Source organism: Gigantopelta aegis, chromosome 12 (assembly GCF_016097555.1).
Source record: "Gigantopelta aegis isolate Gae_Host chromosome 12, Gae_host_genome, whole genome shotgun sequence".
In the NCBI taxonomy this organism is placed as follows: Eukaryota; Metazoa; Mollusca; class Gastropoda; order Neomphalida; family Peltospiridae; genus Gigantopelta; species Gigantopelta aegis.
The window spans coordinates 31,468,953-31,490,162 of record NC_054710.1 but is presented as its reverse complement, the minus strand read 5'-3'; the positions used below and the strand labels follow the sequence as shown (position 1 = coordinate 31,490,162).

Below are 21,210 nucleotides of genomic sequence, written 5' to 3'. Positions count from 1 at the left end.
AGTGATGTCCTGTATTATTCGTACTCAGGCAGTGTGACCCTCGCTGTTCAAAAGAACAATATGTTTCCGGTGTTCTCAAATGTCTCAAATATATGGACTCATTCAATGTCTTGACGTTTGTCACATTACACACCGGTACTACCCGGTCACCTTTTACATTTAGATATGTCCATTTATATATTTCAAAAGTTGATTGTTGGTATGGTTTTAACTGCAGCTCTGAAAAATAAAATACCAGAAAAATAAAAGCAACAAAAATTTGTATAGCAACCAATACAAAGTGGATAAATCTTAAATACATCTGCCTAAACGTAGCACTATAAATTACAAGTGACAGGGAGAATGTGTATAGGAATATTATACTGAACGAACATTCTATATGTAATGCATGATACACCAAGAATTGTTTTAAATCGTAATAATAAACTAATATCATAATAGCATGGCAGCAAAAAGAGAAAGATAAGACAACAGAACAAATAATAAACCCACGCAAACATAGTAATAAAATGATGATACTACTACAATAATATAATAATAATAATAAACCCATTTTAATGGTTCATCTTATAACATTAAAGGAAAGAAGCTTTATTATACGTGTATTAAAACGGAATAAAGTTAAACCTGCATGTGTATATTTGAAGGCAAGAACTCCTATGACTAACCTAATGTGAGGATTGTCGTTATGATTTACATCTACAGTATTGTGCTTACGTGCTGCTATTGTTACATATTTCCAACTACTGTAGAACTTTACACGAAAACAAATTACATATTACAGGCATATACTTATTAAACTATTGGTGTTTATATACACATGTAGAACAGGGATTAGATGCCAACCTACACCAATGGACCTAATCATATGTAGCTAACAAAACATATGTTAATGGCAAATATTGTATTGGTGGGTTTTGTTGATTGTAAGTCTGGTATAGTTTAGGTTTGTTTCGCAGTACCAATTACAAACAAGATCAAGAACCCAGATAAGCTCAGTGTTAATCACGCAAACCTCTGCAGTGTAGGTTAAGACCAAGTGTCTTCCAAATCAACACAGACCCGTACATTTCCTCACAGATGTTTCTATTTCACGGTGGCGACTAGTTGTTTTGATAAGCAATTAATATCAGCTTTTTATCATCCATCTTTAAAACCTGACAAATTAGACGGAAAATATAAATCATACATGTTCTATTATGTGAACATTAGTGCGTGTCCCTATGAGTGCACAGCTGGTGGAAACAATAGTACGAAGACTGTTTTCCTTAGACATAAATATCGTATTTTCACAGACTATGTTTATGGCATGTGTCATAATAATACCTTGATCATTATAGCCCTGCATACATACGTACATACATACGTACATACACGCACGTACGTACGTACGTACGTACATGCATACATACATACATGCATATGTACATTTATACATTTATACATATATATATATAAAGTTTGTTTTATTTAACGACGCCACTAGAGCACATTGATTTTTTATCTTATCATCGGCTATTGGACGTCAAACATATGGTCATTCTGACACTGTTTTTTAGAGGAAACCCGCTGTCGACACATAGGCTACTCTTTTTACGACAGGCAGCAAGGGATCTTTTATTTGCGCTTCCCACGGGCAGGATAGCACAAACCAGGGCCTTTGTTGAACCAGTTATGGATCACTGGTCGGTGCAAGTGGTTTACACCTACCCACTGAGTCTTGCGGAACACTCACTCAGGGTTTGGAGTCGGTATCTGGATTAAAAATCCCATGCCTCGACTGGGATCCGAACCCAGTACCTACCAGCCTGTAGACCGATGGCCTAACCACGACGCCACCGAGGCCGGTTTACACGCGTGTAAGTAAAACACTGTCTTTGTAAATTCGGCCCAACGTATACATGTAACAGCCCACATTCGGACATCTTGATAAATTGGGACTTTTTGGGCGTCTACAGCATATCAGTAAATGAATTGCTTTGAACGGGTTTCAATATGACCTACATTTGCTGTCGGAATTTGTGGAACAAAATATAAATGTATGTCAGTGTGGGTTTGGTGTAAATCCGACCTTACAGGCTCCCAATTGCGTAGAAGACAGGCTGATTTTTGCCCGAATTAAAGGAAAATACCCCAATCTGGATAACAACATTTACTCACATTAGCATTTGTGCCAGATAGCTAAATAGGGATGCAAACGAATCACTACGATTTTTTACATGGACTACAGCTAATATTGTGGGTAGAATGATGGAAAAACAGAGTGAAAAACGTTTCAGTCCAGCTCATTTACGCGAATATCTCTATAGTTTTTTGCGCGAATATTTCTATCGTTTTTGCGCGAATATCTCTATAATTTTTGACCGGATTTGAGGAATTTACCCGTCTCGTACTCTTAAGTTTACAGGACAGTATTTTATGTGCTGCGGTCTGACGTTTATACACACGATTGTTTTACATAGTTAAATTAAACACACAAAAATCCTTACATATCAGGAGTGAATACCGCAACATGGAGATCAGCAGAATGTTACGAAGACAATCCACGGTATCCGAAATAAACCTTGTCTGTTTAACGTGAACGATTTCTAGATCATCGAAATGTTTACAGCTCAAAACACGGTCTTTCTGGACTAGGTTTTAAACGGGTAGTAGAGATCTGACGATTCGTGATTTACAGCGTGATGTTGTGTAATACAGATACTCAGAAGGTAGTTTGTTATAACTGTTTATATATTCATCTTCCTGGTCTTTGATCTGGAAACACATACACTGTTCGGAAATAGTATTGCTTCGCCTGGCTAAAACAAAAACAGCAAAACAAAACATGATGCTACATGCATGAATACTTAAACGGACTAGATTAGAAAGAGTTATACACAAACACACGCACACACGCACACGCACACGCTATAGGCGTCCTTTTTAACGCTGCTAAATCACATAATATAGAGGTGTTGCAAAACAAATGTATATTTAACTTCTGATTTTTTTTTTCATTTTTGTAAGTACAATACACATATTTCTCGGCCGATGACTTTTATTACTATACTAAGATGGGTATCCCTACTACATACTCATAAGTTTTGCCCTAATTACAATCTCTTTAATTTTAATTCTATTGGGTTCTATGAGTCAGAATACTATAGCACCTTGTTTATCCTATCTATATATAATCATTAATATACTCTCATTTAATTAAATTATATTCCTACACTTACCTTATTTACCGGTAATCTCTCTTTCCTTTAGCGCTATACCTCGACTGTCTAGATAGAGCTGCCATTTTGCCTGGCTTTTTTTACGGCCTTGAAGGGACATTCCTGAGTTTGCTGCATTGTAAGATGTTTCCGACTAATACAATATTTCTACGATTAAACTTACACATTAAATATATTTTCTTGTTTAGAATATCAGTGTCTGTATATTCATTGTGTTTCTGGTCGTCTCAATATTTGTAAGATGCCCACAATGGATTTTGTCTTCAAATAATGTACGTACGAAAAAATATTTTTTAGGAAATAAAATGAAAATTAACCTAGTACAAATATTAGAACGATCAGAAACACGTTTAATATACAGCCACTAATATTCTACACAAGAAAATATATTTAATATGTAAGTTTAATCGTAGAAATATTTTATTAGTCGATAACATCTTAAAACATTGCAGCAAACTCAGGAATGTCCCTTTAAGATATTGACATACTGTAAATGAGGTACAAAAGATAGCCTCCTGTCGAAAATAATCCCCAGAAATTTGGTCTCCTTCACAACTGGAACCGGAGTTTTATCCAGAAACAGCTGAAGATCTAAATGGTGACCTCTTTTCTGGCAGATATGCATACAGACGGTTTTTGACTTTGAGAATCGAAATCCATTGTCAGTTGCCCATTGTTGAAGTTTATTCAAACAAAGCTGCAACTGACGTTCAATGATACTCATACAGGACGACCTGTAGCTAATCTGAAAATCGTCTGCTTTGAACTTGCCCCGTGTCCATGTTGATGTCCCCTACAGTGATTTTAAATTTCATATTAACCAATATATTTTTTCGACTTGGCAAGATGATTGGGACGGTGCGGTTGCGAACAAGCTTCATTCTGTCACGCGTCTTGGGAGAGTGGCAGTCATCTTAAAGCCGGTGCAGGAAGGACGAAGTAGTCTTTGGCCGTGCTCGCATCGGCCATACATATTTCACACATTCATATATTTTTAAAGAAGGACCCTGCTCCTCAGTGTGAATATTGTCAGCGTACGCTGACTGCGCCACATTTTGGTGGAGTGTGATCATCTCAAGACGACGAGAAATGATATATTTGGAATCCTTTAAGGGACATTCCTGAGTTTGCAGCATTGTAAGATGTTTCCGACTAATAAAATATTTCTACGATTAAACTTACATATTAACTCAGGAATGTCCCTTTGGCCGGTTGTTCCTTTTAACCCGTACGGTACTCCGCCGCGCCTGGCAGGTTGACGTATTATTATTAATTTAAAAATGTTCTACCGGATAAAATAGTACTATTTACTTATTTATTTAATACGTTTATGTTTTATTTTATTTTTATCTGTTGTGTTGTTGTTGCTCGAATGGGTGTGAAAGAGCTTCTACTTAGGGTGTGTGGGTGGGTGGGTGTATATTACCTGCAGTGATACAATCCTCGATCTCCGGCTTGACCATTTATTATATAGGGAACATTTCATGTTTATTTGTCAAATATGATTTATATTTCATCGAGTGAAGTTTGCAATCATATCTCACGAAGATCATGGAATTTCTTTTTTTATTATATAGCTTTTGGCAATTTACATTTATTTTTAAAATGCCAGCAACAATATAGTTCCGGCTTTCTTACAGTGAAGATAACACTTTCTGCAGTGACGACAACACATTTTAGAGTGAAATAGTGACATTTTCACTCTAAAATGTGTTATTGTCACCGAGTGACTGATAACACTTTTAATTCACTGAAATGTTAAGATATATCACTAAATGTTATATAATAAATATAATTATTTAATTCTTAGTTTGGTGTTATTGTTTTTAATGTTTTTATTTATGTTACGAGGCATGCTCTATTTAATTTGTTTCATATTTTTATCATGTTTTTATCTGATGGTTGTTTTAAAAATAATAATAAATAGGGCGACGAGGGAGGCCTGGTTTTTATCCCCCCCCCCCCCCCCCCCCCCCCCCCTCTACGTTCAGTTTTTAAAGTTTTTACAGCGTCAACTGAATGACATAACACTTTTGTTCTCTTGGGTCAACAGAGAGGCGCCTTTTTTTTGTTCGGGTTCTACAAAATACGTTTCGCTCCTCACCAGACGCAACACTTTCCTAAAACCTTCTCATCTCTACAATACCAACGTTGGATCTTTCTACATAATATTGAAGGGTGCCGAGACTGGAGGGCACAACGGCTGGACTCGCCGGGGGTGTCTTGTGTGTGTGTGGGGGGGGGGGGGGGGTCAACTGGAAACTTACGGGTAGGCTGGTTACGCCAATACGATTGGTGCCCTCGTGTTTATCTCATCCCCACCAGTGCCCGATGTCTTGTACATCAATGGCCGTTATAAGTATTATTCTGTGTATGGGAAAATGCATACAGAGATCCTTCGCAGTTTTATAGGTTGTAATATTAGTAGCTTTGTTGGTGGCAATGGGTTTCCTCTTTCTCCTTTTCCCGACCAAAATTGTGTCGAAATAACCATATTAGACACCGAACAGTCTTTTACAAATGTGTTGAGTTATAATAATAGTTTGACAAAGTGTCGCCATTTAAGAAAAGTATGTCATTGATTTAGTGGCACTTCTGTTTTATTTCTGACGAATAATTAGTTTAGAGGTGCATAACTGTTAATGATGTTAAGACATGATCAGATTCAGGGTAACACTTGCTAGTGGAGACAATATTAATACATATATGTTTCTGTTTTCAGTCACTAATCACAACATGACAAATTTCCAGTGGATAGTCTGTCCATACAAAACGTGTATTTGTTTTGTTTAACGACATTACTGGAACTCATCAGCTATTTAATGTAAAACAGTCTACTGTCCATGCAAAGGCAGAAACGTACTTGCTATGAGAGAACAAATATGGCGCTTTTGAAATAAATAAATGCTATGAAATAACTTGGAATAAAATAGAATAGAATAGATGTTTAACGACACCCCAGCACGAAAAATACTTCGAACTAACTTGTATGAAATGTGACCTGTCAAGTGGTGTCGTTAAACAAAACAAAGAAACAAAATAAAGGCAGCTCTGTGCCAGAAAACACCAGGCTGAATCACAATTAGAAATGTACGTAACTGTAAATAGCACAGTTAATACCAGGTCCAGCCCTGTCATTTGTGACATTATTTTTTAGCAGAAAAAACAACTGGTTTTAATTTCGGCAATAAATGTATGCAATTTTATTTATTTCAGTACTACCTGCCAAGTACCCTTGTACTTGACATACATATTGGGTACCCTGTATACTTAAGTAATACAATTATGTAGCAACATCATGCCATATAGAAAATTAGCCATGTCATTAATTAATACATTGGGGATGACTTCATATTTATGGGTAATAATTTCGGTCATATATTACATATAACATATTAGCCACATAAGTTAACATTGTAGTCTGTGACATTTTAATTAGTATATTAGCTCCAGCCACTGATATATTCGTTAGAATTGACATTTCACTGAAATGCTTTCGAGGGTGGGGTCTCACAATTTGATAAGTAGCATCCAAACGCAAGAGAGTTTACATCGGTGTAATTATTTTTCATAACCTAGAAATATTGGCTGTTCAGAAAATGTATGATACCAAAATGTATCCTTCCAGACACCTTTTTCATTTTTCGTTGTTCTGGCCCCTGACGTGTGTGTGTGTGTGTGTGTGTGTGTATTTATATATATATATATATATATATATATATATATATATATATATTTCATATGCCGTAGCCTGACCCGTCAATAAATTTCAGTCACAATCAATTTAAAAAAAAATCGTACTTGTTAAAAAATAGAAGCAATAATTAGTGCATGATGACGATTAGCACAGTTGTATTTGATATCAGGGTCCAGAGAACAGAACTAGTACACGCAGGTTCAAGTTTTGTTTTCTATTTGCCTTGAGTTTTACAGCTCATCAGCTGAATACATAAAATAAATAATGCAACATAGTTATACAAAAAGCACACGTGCAAAGCAATGGTTGGTGTGGTTTATATATAATCATGATCAAATAAAGTGACATAAGTTACATTTATTATATTAACTATCATCCTGCATTGACCGACCTCTAATTGCATTAGCTTGCAATAAATATTTTCCTAGGTTATTCAAGTCCTTACTGTTACCGCTGGTTAATAACTGTGTATAACGATAGACACTTGTCCGCTTTTAATAACACATTTTAAAAATATATTTACAGCGCAAATCTTTATATTGTGGACACACTATTATAAAGTGATATTCATCTTCTATAACAATAGCAATACACAGAGTACACATTATTTCTGAGCATCGATGTTTCGATACCTGCCAGATTCTACATTTAATTTATGAGCGCATATTTTAATCTCATATATTTATTGTTTATATAACGCGTTTTCATTGGCAATCTTAAATATGTATATAATCTAAAATAGTTCAATAAATGTTGATATAAAAGTCCTTTAGGCGTTGTCTTTTTTTTTTTTGCTGTAACATAATATCCAAGTGAATACAGTTCGTGCTTAACCAATTTCGTCTCATATGCCCTTTCGAATACAATTTGAAGTGTTACGTAATTGTACCCACTATTCACGAAGTCTCAGTTTTCTTGTTGCTTGAAGTGGAAACCGTTCCAATTCGCTATAAACAAATTCGCTACATGTTCTCTGTCTTACACCCAATAATCTTTAAAAAAATTGTATATGTATATTTTCAACATAATGACGCGAGTGAAAGCCCCAAATTTCAGCACCATAACTAAGGACAAAAGTATTACATGTATCAAAAACAGCAAGCATTGTTTCGATATTGAAACAACCCCTGTTTCTACATATATTGAATATTGGAAATTATAATATTATGCCTTGCGTCCTTGTTCTGCAAATCGTTTCTGTGTACATGCAAATTTACCATTAAAGAAAAATAAAACGCTAAGATAAATAAATTCCTTTACAACCTCTAGTTCACATTGTTTGTTTGTTATTTTTTATTTTGTTTAAATCCCGACGACGAAAGACTATTTCCGAACATTGTTTGTGTTTGCAGGTCAGAGACCAGGAAGATGCATATATAACCAGTTACAACAGACTCTCTTCTGAGTATCTGCATTACACCACATACGCTGCAAATCATGAATCGTCAAATGTCTATTACCCGTTTAAAACCTAGGCCATGAAGACAGTGTTTTGAGCTGTAAACACTTCGATGATCTAGAAACGGTTCACGTTAAAGAGATAACGTTTATTTCGGATACCATGGATTGTTTTCGCCTCATTCTACTGATGTCTATGTTGCGGTATTCGCTGCAGGGTAAGGTGGGGGTTTTTTTTTTTTAAATTTGTAGTGGCGTCATCGTTCGGGTCAAATAGCTCCTTGATGGCTGATAATATACTAAAAGGCAAAAGTTACTGTGACACACAAAAGACAAAGATAATTGATGATAATTGTTTACTGCCATGTATGAAAGGTTATAACATGGAAAGTCTGAAGGTATGGAAACGAGCAATAGTCCATGAAAAGGGTGCACCTGCCATATGCAAATGAACCACATCACTAGAGGGGTTCCAGAGCCAAGTCTACACAGTGAGTAGCGAGTTCTGGGGTCAGGATTGACCTTCTGGCTGGGCGTCTTACACGGATGCCGTAGATGCGTTGACGTCGTCGGACTGTCCTCGATGATACATATCTGTTGCCAGGGCTGGGAGGGTTGCTGGCTGGAACCTGTTTCGCAGATGTGTGGTTCGGATCCATGTTTCTTTGCGAGGGGTTGTCACAGGTGGTCGGCTGCTACGGGGACGGTCCCTGACCTGGTTGTTTTGTTGATATCGTTGCCATCAGTGTCATATCAGGGTTGAAAACTAACATGAAAACCATGGTCGCCAGCAGGGCCAGTTGAAGAAAAATCTTACTGGCCCTTCTCAAATTCAACTAGTCCTCTAATTTAACCGCACTGCGAAAAACCCATAACTCCACACTTTTTAAAAAACGAAATTCAGTATAAATAAAAATTGTTTCTTTACAAATTACCATTACCTTATACATATTAAATCTCATTTTAATATATGGGTGAAGACAAAATGCTAGAACAGCCAATGTATGCAGCTTGACTTGCATTGCCTCAGAAGTAAAATAATAATAATAATGCAGTACAAAGAGAATAACGGTAGACCTGCGCGTGATTAGTATACAAACTAGTCTGGGTTGGCAGTCTTCTTTCTGGCGATGACAGAGGGATGAAATTAATTTTGTGGCGATGCAAGAGGGATAACATTTCCTCGGAAGTGGCTGTCCTCCTACAGACGTTTGATTTGGATATTGTAAATGCTAGTAGGCTACTAATAACATAAATATCGAACGAAACATAAATATGTGATAACACCACCCCCCCCCCCCCAACAAAAAAAAAAGAAGAAAAGAAAATTAAATAAAAAAAAACACCCACCACAAACAAAATATACGATGTATTATATTACAAAGCATAAAGCATGTGCTGTTCTTAGTGTAAGTTAAAACTACAAGATAGATTTTGATTTTGTCCTAGAATAATGTAAGCTAATTAAATATGGTTCTTTTTTTACCATAGCATTGAATAACAATTGTCATATAGTAGCTTTACTAGATAATTATGGCGTATCCAGTCCATTTCAATAAGCCGACGACTTCCAGATTAAAAAAAAATATACCTGCAATGTCTTCGATACGTTTTGAACTCTATTTTCAGAAAGACCCAGCCCAACGCCACAGAAGCCGAGTCTGGCGTTGTCAAAATATAGAACATGTTCTATGTCTTCTGTTTTTGTAGTTTGCTCCAACACAGAGGAGGTGTGTTTTATCGCATTCGATTCAGTTTCAGTGTCTTTTCTTGTTTAATTGGTACTACACTTGCCAGACACTAAAATCGATGGTCGCCTAACGAACTACCTTTCTAAAATTCTTAGTCGCCCTTAATCAAGAAAGGTCGCCACGGGCGACCGGGCGACTGCTAATTTTCAACCCTGTCATATGGTGTTTCTATGGACGTTGAATTGACATGCGACGTCACGCTGCGACGTCCCAGATTCAAGCATCCTTATCAGTCGCCATCTGGCATTATCATTGTTGAGTGGCATGGCGACATTGCATCAAACAGTTCACTAATGGTGTTTTTCTGACTTCTGACAGAGAGGCAGTGGTGTGGCCTTTTATGGTGAATACTGGACAGGATTCCTCCCGGATATCCCATGTTTCTTGCACAAAGCATGCAATTGCTGCAACAACTGCTTGGTTGCATCCCTTCGAGCTGTGTCATGCACATTTTCTCTGGTTTACATCCATAAATCCATTTACAAATTTATTACTACAAACAATCCATGTCACAATAACTTTTGCCTTTTAGTATATAGTTTACATTTTTATTCACGCTGTAAAACATAACTACAATACAATATAATAATACATATATTATGCATATATAAATCTCAGGACACACAATACATAATTAATATTCCATCATTTAAATTGTAGTATTTAACATGACATGACATATAAAAGTAATTAATTCATAATACACAACGTGTCTTATGATAATAACAGACATAGTTATAAAACACACATACATAATATACATTATCACTCACATGTCCAAATAAATTATTTAACACATGAATTCATTATAACGAATCACAATGCACAATATATACAATCATGTTAAATACATAAATATGCCCTGCAATAAGAATTATATTTTAAAAATAAATTATACAAATATATTACATACCAAGTAGGTGACACCAGGGTTTAATGGATCTGGTCGACACTAAAGGGTTGGCGTATCTGCATAAAATAATTACAATAATAAATAACCACGCAGACACGGTTATGTTTCATAAAATGTATAATAAAATACAACAATCTCTAAAGTGTTCATCAACACAAACGTACACTAGCATGCATTGCATTCATATTAAATTATGTTTATCACATATTTAGATTTAGATTAATCAAATTACTAAATTAACAAGAATTAATAATACACTGTACAGTTTATAAAGTTATGCAGAAAGATATAATAATTAGTTATTATAAAACATTATTGAGTCAATTACATTTACATTAAAGCAGATGTTATTATAGAATAACCAAATATTCTTCTCTAGGGATATTTTAAATGCATTAACTAACGTGAACTCGACCAGTTCGATTAAACCCAGGTGTCACATACTTGGTATGTAATATATTTGTATATTGTCATGTTAAATACTACAATTTAAATGATGGAATATTATGTATTGTTTACGATGATGCTACTGCAGAATGATATGTTTAAACGTCAGACCCCAGTACTACAAACACAGTTCTGTAAGGCCAGGTTTTACTCCAAGCCCGCACAGACATATATATTTTCGGACAAATTCCGATAGGAAATTTAGATCATGTAGAAACTTGTTCGAAGTAATTGTTTAGCTAATATGCTCTTTTTTCACCAATTGTGCACATGTCGTCCATATGTACTCGTAAAGACTAATGCGCATAGAATAGAACTTGCACGGTTTTTATTTTCCGTCTAATTTGTCAGGTTTTCCAGATGATGGACGAAGACAAGCTGATAATTGCTGATCAACGAAACTAGTCGTCATCGTGAAATAAAAACATTTTTGAGAAAATATGCGGGTTTGTGTGGAGTTGGTGGAAACCTGGTCTTAACCTACACTGCACATTCCTTTTTCATTCATGATTTGATCCTTTTTCTCCATGCGAAGAACAGGATATTGTTCTTTTATGTTGTCATGTTATGTTATGTTATGTGTTATGCTATTTATTATTGAGGTGGATACAAACGACAAGACTGAGCATTTTGTGATACAATTGTTCTACTTTGCATGCACACTCTACATGGCGAACTGAAGATGTTATAATATAATTTGTCGAGAGGGGGACGGGACTTAGCCCAGTGGTAAAGCTCTCGCCCGATGCGTGGTCGGTCTAGGATAGATCCTCGTCGGTGGGCCCATTGAATTATTGCTCGTTCCAGTCAGTGCACCACGATTGGTATACCTACCATCTTGTTACGATCAAGTTACGATAGTGTTGCTAAACGGATGTTACTGCTCCAAAACTGTCGGATCGTGATGCATTACAACATGTTCCTTGGCCAAACTTCCTGATTCCATGGAACACTCAAAAGCAAAAATATATTCATATGCGTGTGTGTGTGTGTGTGCATTTCTAGCATATATATATATATATATATATATATATATATATATATATATATATATATATTATTCTGCCTCTCTCTCTCTCTCTCTCTCTCTCTCTCTCTCTCTCTCTCTCTCTCTCTCTGTCAAAATTAGAATGTTCTTTGTTGAATAATAAACATCTGCTCACCATATATAGTCCGTTTGCGTCATAATGAATAAAGTTAAAATTCATATATAAACTGTTTTTTAAGTTTTAAACCCATACCAACTCAAATGACATGTTTTCCACAAAGAAATATATAAAGTATAAATATAAATGTTTGTTTACAAATTGTCATTCAATTATACAGATTGAATAACGTTTTTAATACAGGGGTGAATACAAAATGCTAGAACAGCAAATGTATGCAGCTTGATTTGCATTGTCTCTGAAGTAAAAAATAATAACAATATACTAAAAAGAGAATACAGATAGAACTGTGCGTGCTGTTGTATATAAAACAATCTGCAGGTGGCAGTCCTCTTTGTGGCGATGCAGGAGTGGGTAATATCCACTACATGATTTCCTCGTGAGTGGCGATCCTCCCACAGACGAAAGGTCAATAAAGGTCACCACAGGCGACCGGGCGACTGCTGATTATCAACCTTTTTATTCTCCCTTCTCTCTATCTATGTATGTCTGTCTCTCCCCCTCTCTCTCTCTCTCTCTCTCTCTCTCTCTCTCTCTCTCTCTCTCTCTCTCTCTCTCTCTCTCTCTCACACACACACACACGCGCGCGCTTTCTCTGTCCCCTCCCCTTTTTTACTCGCTCTCTATATCTCTAACTACTTCAATTTTATCACTCCCTTCTATATTTCTTTTCTCCCACCATATATTATTTCATACCTTTCTATCCGTCCCCTCCTTCCCTCTATTTTCGTCTCACTTCCTTCCGCCCATCTTTCTATTTATTCAATATTTCTCTCCCTTCCATCCATCTGTCTCTCTCCAGTTCATATATATATATATATATATATATATATATATATATATATATATATATATATATAGATATATATATATCCCTTTTTTCTATCTTTCTCCGTTCCTGACATCTCTCTTTCTCCCTTCCTTCCTTCTATCAGATTATATTACCCTCGTTTCTATCTCTCTCTTTTCATTATTTCCATTTTTCACCTTTCCTTCCATATCTGTCTTCCTTCCATCCATCTCTCTTATCTCTTCTTTCCTTCCATATCTGTCTTCCTTCATCCATCTCTCTCTCTTTCCTTTCCATATCCGTCTTCCTTCCATCGATCTCCCTTCCATCTTTCTCTCCCTTCCATCACTCTCTCCCTCCCTTCCTTTTATATTATTTGAATGAGGGTAATAAATAAAATGCCACACTAGATTACGCTTCATTTTTTAGTTTTTGTACTTAACATATAAATGTCCCATGGTACTTGGCCTACCTGTGATCCGCAAAAACTCGTATATAGTATTTAGTGTCCATTAGGCGTCCATTAATCACGATGCGAAAAAAGATCCGATGGTGAATAATTAGTGTTTAGGTCATATTTATGTGGGACAAGTGATAAGGGTACTGGTTAGGTTCCTCCCCAGAATATTTCAGTACCATGTTATGTGCTCATAGATTTATTTTCAGTCATGATTCACGATTTAGAGTCATGAATAAATTTCCATTACAGTTTTATTTTATGACCCATCAACTTAAAAATATATATTACAGTCTTAATAATTAAATAATGATTTTTTTTTTTTTTTTTTTGCAGTATCTATCTGTGATATTTGTGTTTTTGCACAGTTCTTTACATTGTATTTATATTTAAATCTTGAATTTTTGTATTGCTATTGATCATCGCTTTATTTGTTTGCATTACCATAGTTTGACACCCAATAGCCGATGTATTTTTCGTGCTGGGGTGTCGTTAAACATTCATTCATTCATTAATTCACTTATTTTTCTGCACAACTCACCCCACCGTCGCCCTTCAAAAAAACAGCAGAAAAGAAAACGAAAAACAAGAAAAAAAAACGATTTTGTGGAAAGGCCAACCCCATATTTTGTACCTAAACATCTGTTACGATTTACAAGCTGGCTCATCTTTTATGTTTTATGTTTTTAAGTTTCTTATATTTTATTAGGAATTTCGGAATAAACAAATGACAGTGAGTAAAAATCATCAGTTACTACCAATTAAATCTGCAATTAAGGTAAACAATATCTGACAAGAATCGGTGGAAACAAAACACAGAATGACCGTTCTGATCACGTGATACATTTGGTGCCATATGGCCTCAGATTACAGTTATATTCCCATTTGGTTGTCCAAAATCCGAAAATTTGACCGCGCAAGTAGTCTGCTGTTTGACTGTGATTATTTCATGGCAGACAGCTATGAAGTGGCAACTGTTTGACTGAAGTGACAGGGGATAGCAAAATGAATGAATGAATGAATGAATGTTTAACGACACCCCAACACGAAAAATACATCGGCTATTGGGTGTCAAACTATGATAATACAAATACATAAAGTGATGATCAACATCAATATAAAAATTCAAGGTTTAAACAAAAACAGTGTAAAGAACAGTGTAAAGAACTGTGCAAAAACACAAATATCACAGAATTTTACGGATACTGAATTTCACTCAAAACTTCAATTTTGTGCTGTATTGGCCATTCTCAAAGAAAATGTTACACCCCTGCACCACGGTGAGGTTACAGCACGCGCAGGGGCAGGGGATAGCATGTAGGTTGTAAACATGTGTAACTTGCTGACATTGAAGACTTGTTTGTGGTAATTCCGGCCCATGCAAAAGTAGTGCTTTTTGTGTAAAATGGGTGTACTCCGGCCTGGTTTAGAGGGTGTGTTTGTTTAAACCAATATGCTGGGAGAAAGAGCTGGACAACAGGGGTTGTCCTTTTCAGGGTATATGTTCCCCATGCTGGCAAAGGTACATACAAAACTTCACGGGCCTGCTGATATTAATAAAAATGTTATAGCCACTAAGGCTATATAGAAACATATAGCGAAATTAATTGTGGTCTGAGGCCAGAAGTGTGTGTACATTTTTCATTCGGAGATTACCAAAACGATAAAAATACGATAATAACAGAGGCTGTTCAAAATACTGTTAAATTACGTAACGTAACTATCGTAAGCTACTGACTTTTATCGTCAGTTGCGTTTTCGTACGTACCGCGGATAGTTTCCTTTGATGTCTAATATGCAGACCGATTGATTTATTTCAGTGTGTGAAAACAAAAGTGCTCATTTTGAAATAGCGGAGCAGGGTACTGTAAGATGTAGTAGGATGCAGAAAAATAAGTAAAGTCAGAGAGTGTACCCAAATTGTCAATTAATGCTATGATCTTATCTTTTTGACTAATTGCAATCGAGACGTAGACGTAATGAGATGACACCCAGTTAATTTTCTGCAAGCCTTGGAGTAGGTCCATTTTGTTAACTATGTTAACTGGTGACCCATATTTTAGCTTGGTGGGCAACCTGTTTTGAGTGCAGCAGTCGAGCATACTGGTGTAAATGAAATGGTTGCTATTGTATTCCCCACGCTCCGTTGACATTTTTCAGGTCGCTGAACTTATCATAAAACATAACTGTACAGCACGTCAGTAGCTGGCGACGTGGACCATTTGTATCTGCTTTGGTGTAACAGAGGTCACATCAGGGTAGCAGTTCAATGACCACCAGACTGTCCGACTGCTTTTTTTTTTTCTTTTTTTTTAGGAAAGATAATGTGGTGTAACGCCTTATAGATTTTCTTTACAAGATGCCAGGGATTTTACTTTAGCGAAGATGCCAGCTTCCTTTTCTTTGATTTTCTCCTGCTGTTACGATGTATGTGTCCTATACCAACGCAAGGCGGTTAGCATCAGGTGCAATTGTGTGTTTGTCTCGAATGCTTGACCCGACATGGGCAATGAGTACTCGACAAACACTTTAGGATACGAGTATCCCGGGCTCGGGTGATACAGAGATAGCTCATCTGACAGAGAACATGAGACACGGCACGGCTCAGTCAGTAGTCAGATCGACCAAATGCAAGTACCGTGATTTCGCCATTCATCTTATCATCATCCATTTAATTATGCTTATGTCAAAACGAAATGAAAACGATGTGGTCAGCATACTCATTGAATGTCAGGTTACTGGTAAAATAAGGTTATATGACACAACCAATAAAGAGGAACTTTATGTATTCCACACCTCCAAAATCGCCACCGTAGACTGACATGAAGACAAGGAAATAACCATTAATTTGTCTGTATATAAAACAAAATATGTTTGTTTTCATGTGTACACAATAAAAACACACATTGAATAGGTGTTAAATGAAAAATTAGCGATTTGCAGTCTTTCCCAGTGAACACACCAATACGTTAGATCACTTTGCGCTATATGCTGGTTCGTAGGAACACTATTTGGAGGTTGGTCTCAATCTCCAGTAGTCACTATAATTCCATTGAGGCAGAACATTTGTTGAAGTCCACCTCATGTCTGAAAGGCCATGGATATCGAAAATACAGGGAAAGGTTAAGTCTGTGAAATGAATTTTGAAGGAGGATCGAAGAATGACAGTGTGACAGATGGTAAACATTCTGGGGCTTAGTTATGACTAGAAGTGGTATCCATTCACCATGAACATTTGGGTATGAGCAAAATCTGACCTCATTACATGCCGAGAATGTCGACTTCTGAAATTAAGCGAAAGCAGATTCCATGTTCGGAGGAGCATGCATTTAGTAACCAGGTATCAAACATGGATTCATTTTCCAGCACCAAAGGAATTGAATGTACTACCCAATGCTAGCAAGACCATGTGCAACATTATCTACGATGTCAAAGGATTAGTCAATATCGCCTGTGTGCTTCATATGTTCCTATTAATAGTCAATATTACCCTGATTTTCTTAGTAGTTTACGTTTGTCAATCCGGCGAAAACAGCGAGGAAATCTGTCCAGGTCATACAGCATGGATCGTAAAGGCACTCACCTCACAGGTACCCCCAAACAAACCCCACGTACTAATACTATATTTACATATATAACTATAACATATTCGGCATTTTTTGGTTGGGACTCGCCCTATCCCGGCTATGTTCTCCGAAGACTATTCGGGTTTGGATTGTCTGATCCACATATCACCGCCCGGAGACATGGCATGATGTTAAAAGGGGCACGTCTTGCAAGGCTTAAACATTCTGGTCGATGACATAGTTACTCTGAATACATACTCGTAAATAATGAAATATGCTCGCATAATACAATTTTTATTTCTAATATATATTGACGATACCGAAAAACCTCTCTGGTAATAAACTCTCTCTCTCTCTCTCTCTCTCTCTCTCTCTCTCTCTCTCTCTCTCTCTCTCTCTCTCTCTCTCTCTCTCTCTCTCTCTCTCTCTCGTTTGTTGTTTCAATCCCGGCGACGAATGTATGTATGTATGTATGTATGTATGTATGTATGTATGTATGTATGTATGTATGTATGTATGTATGTATGTATGTATGTATGTGTATGTATGTATGTATGTATGAATGTATGTATGTCTGTGTATGCATGTATAAATGTGCTACGGCGATACTACAGAATTAGGTTATGCATTCATAATCATTACAAATACCCGCTTAATAGAGCAACTTTACATTGAAAACTATCCAGCCTTCTGAAAACAACAAAAACAAATGGCATGTGCTAGTTTATTATAATGTAAGACATGGCGCCATATATTCATACGTCATTTGAATATCCTGTAATGGCTGACTGGAATTAAAGTTGCGTATGGCCTCAGATCACAGTTGTCTTCCCATTGGGTTGTCTGCGCAAGTAGGCTACTGTTTGACTGTGATTATGTCATGGCAGACCGGTTTGAAGTGGCAAATATGTTACTGAAGTTTACAGGGGAGAGCATGTAGTGTTTTAACACGTGTAACTTATTGACATTGAAGACTTGTTTGAGGTAATTCCGGACCATGCAAAATAGTGCTTTTTCTGTAAAATGGGTGTACTCCGGCCTGGTTTATTGGTTATGTTTGTTTAAAGCAATATCGTGGGAGAACGAGCTGGACAACAGGGTTGTCCTTTTCAGAGTATGTTTCTCTCAGGCGGGCAAAGGTACATAAAATCCATGGGCCTACTGATATTAGTAAAAATGTTATAGCTTCTAACGCTATATAGAAATATACAGCATAATTAATTGTGGCCTTTGGCCGTATGCAGTTTACAAAGACGCGTTGTACTAAGCTTGCGATTACACGATAAAGAGATGGTTACCCTTCTGTGTTTCAGTATCGTCAGTATCATATATTAGGAATAAAAGCAATGTACAATTTTGATTTCTTAAACATGATATTGACAATACATACAGAGAGAGAGAGAGAGAGAGAGAGAGAGAGAGAGAGAGAGAGAGAGAGAGAGAGAGAGAGAGAGAGAGAGAGAGAGAGAGAGAGACAGAGATGAGGAAGTTGGATATCAGACAAATATACCAGCGATCAAAATATAGTTTTGTGAAAGAAGAACCGGGATATCTCCACGTGGGTTGAGTAGTGGGAAATACGCTGACTGTAAGATAAGTACGACGTATAAATATAAGTGGAATCCAACATTAATGTATCGTCACATCTGACACATTGCCATTTGTTTTAAATATACACTGCAAACACATTTACATGACCAGATACACATAAAGGCACACATGAACACACACATGAATAGTGTCTGTGCGATGGTGCATATAAAAGACCCCTTGGTACTGATGGAAACATGTAGCGGGTTTCCTCTTTAAGACTATGTCAACATTACCAAATGTTTGACATTCATTAGCCAATTATTAACCCTTATCCTGCCGCATTTTCTTTGCTAAATTTAAAGAATTTGCACCTGTTCTACATTTCTAGTAATTTTATTAAAATCCATGGGTATTTTAACATGAAATTACACCCATATATACCATAATGATCCACCTACGTAATGATAGCATTTTGTAGATGGTTATTTTATTTATGTTACCATGGCAACAGCTGCAAATTTCAATATACAATTTTTTTCATTAATAATTAAGAAAACATGAATAAAACACTACTATTTTTCTTTTAATTTAAGTGTATGCTGTGATTTATTAAGCATAGTGATTCATTTAAAGAAAATATTAAGCAGACTGCCGTTTTTTTTTCTCAGAATAATAGGGTGCAATGCACATACTGTCATCAACGCTTTTTTGTAAATTATGAAGATAATGTCCAACATTAACTATTATACATTTTTAGTAATATTATTAAAATCAGTTGACATTTCAGCATAAAATTACACACATATATACTAAGAATATCCACCTACGTAACGCTAACATTTTATAGTCAGTTATATTATTTATGTTACCATGGCAACAGCTGCAAATTTCAATATACCATAGTTTTTTATTAATAATTATGAAAATTTTAATTAAAAACTAATATTTTTCTTTTAATTTAAGTCTATGCTGTGATTTATTAACCATACTGCTTGATGTAAAGAATAAATTAAGTTGACAACCGCGTTTTTTTCTGAAAAATAGGGTCAGATGCGCATTCGGCTATCGACACATTTTTGTAAATTATGAACATAATTTCCAACATTAACTATTATACATTTCTGGTAATATTATTAAAATCAGTTGACATTCCAGCATGAAATTACACACATATATACTAAGAATATCGATCTACGTAACGCTAACATTTTATAGTCAGTTATATTATTTATGTTACCATGGCAACAGCTGCAATTTTCAATATACCATATTTTCATTAATAATTATGAAAACTTTAATTAAAAACGATTATTTTTCTTTTAATTTAAGTCTATGCTGTGATGTATTAACCATATTGCTTGATGTAAAGAAAAAATTAAGTCGACAACCGCCGTTTTTCTGAAAAATAGGCTCAGATGTGCATTCGGCTATCAACGCATTTTTTGTAAATTATCAACATAATTTCCAACATTAACTATTATACATTTCTGGTAATATTATTAAAATCAGTTGACATTTCAGCATGAAATTACACACATATATACTAAGAATATCCACCGACATAACACTAACATTTTATAGTCAGTTATATTATTTATGTTACCATGGCAACAGCTGCAATTTTCAATATACCATATTTTCATTAATAATTATGAAAACTTTAATTAAAAACGATTATTTTTCTTTTAATTTAAGTCTATGCTGTGATGTATTAACCATATTGCTTGATGTAAAGAAAAAATTAAGTCGACAACCGCCGTTTTTCTGAAAAATAGGCTCAGATGTGCATTCGGCTATCAACGCATTTTTTGTAAATTATCAACATAATTTCCAACATTAACTATTATACATTTCTGGTAATAGTATTAAAATCAGTTGACATTTCAGCATGAAATTACACACATATATACTAAGAATATCCACCTACATAACGCTAACATTTTATAGTCAGTTATATTATTTATGTTACCATGGCAACAGCTGCAACTTTCAATACACCATTTTGTATTAATAATTATGAAAACTTTAATTTAAAATTAATATTTTGCTTTTAATTTAAGTCTATGGTGTGATCTATTAACCATACTACTCGATTTAGAAAAAGAATTAAGTAGACAGCCAATTTTGTTTTTGAATAATAGGATTAAATGCACATACTACCATCAACGCATTTGTGTAACTTGTGGACATTGTGTCCAACATTACATAGACACTAAAATATGTATACTATCTATTACTTTATATAGCTTTGTCAAATGACACAAGATTTTT

The 21,210-nt window shown here is 35.6% G+C and overlaps 1 protein-coding gene across 1 annotated transcript in view; it reads left to right on the top strand.

Moving 5' to 3' along the window:
• The first annotated feature begins 8,435 nt into the window (after positions 1–8,435).
• The window catches only part of LOC121386649, a 70,432-nt gene continuing 57,657 nt past the window's right edge, over positions 8,436–21,210 (top strand). The window contains exon 1 of the mRNA XM_041517626.1: positions 8,436–8,534. Coding sequence (XP_041373560.1) covers positions 8,480–8,534 — 55 coding nt within the window. The 5' untranslated portion in view covers positions 8,436–8,479. The remainder of the gene's footprint in view (positions 8,535–21,210) is intronic.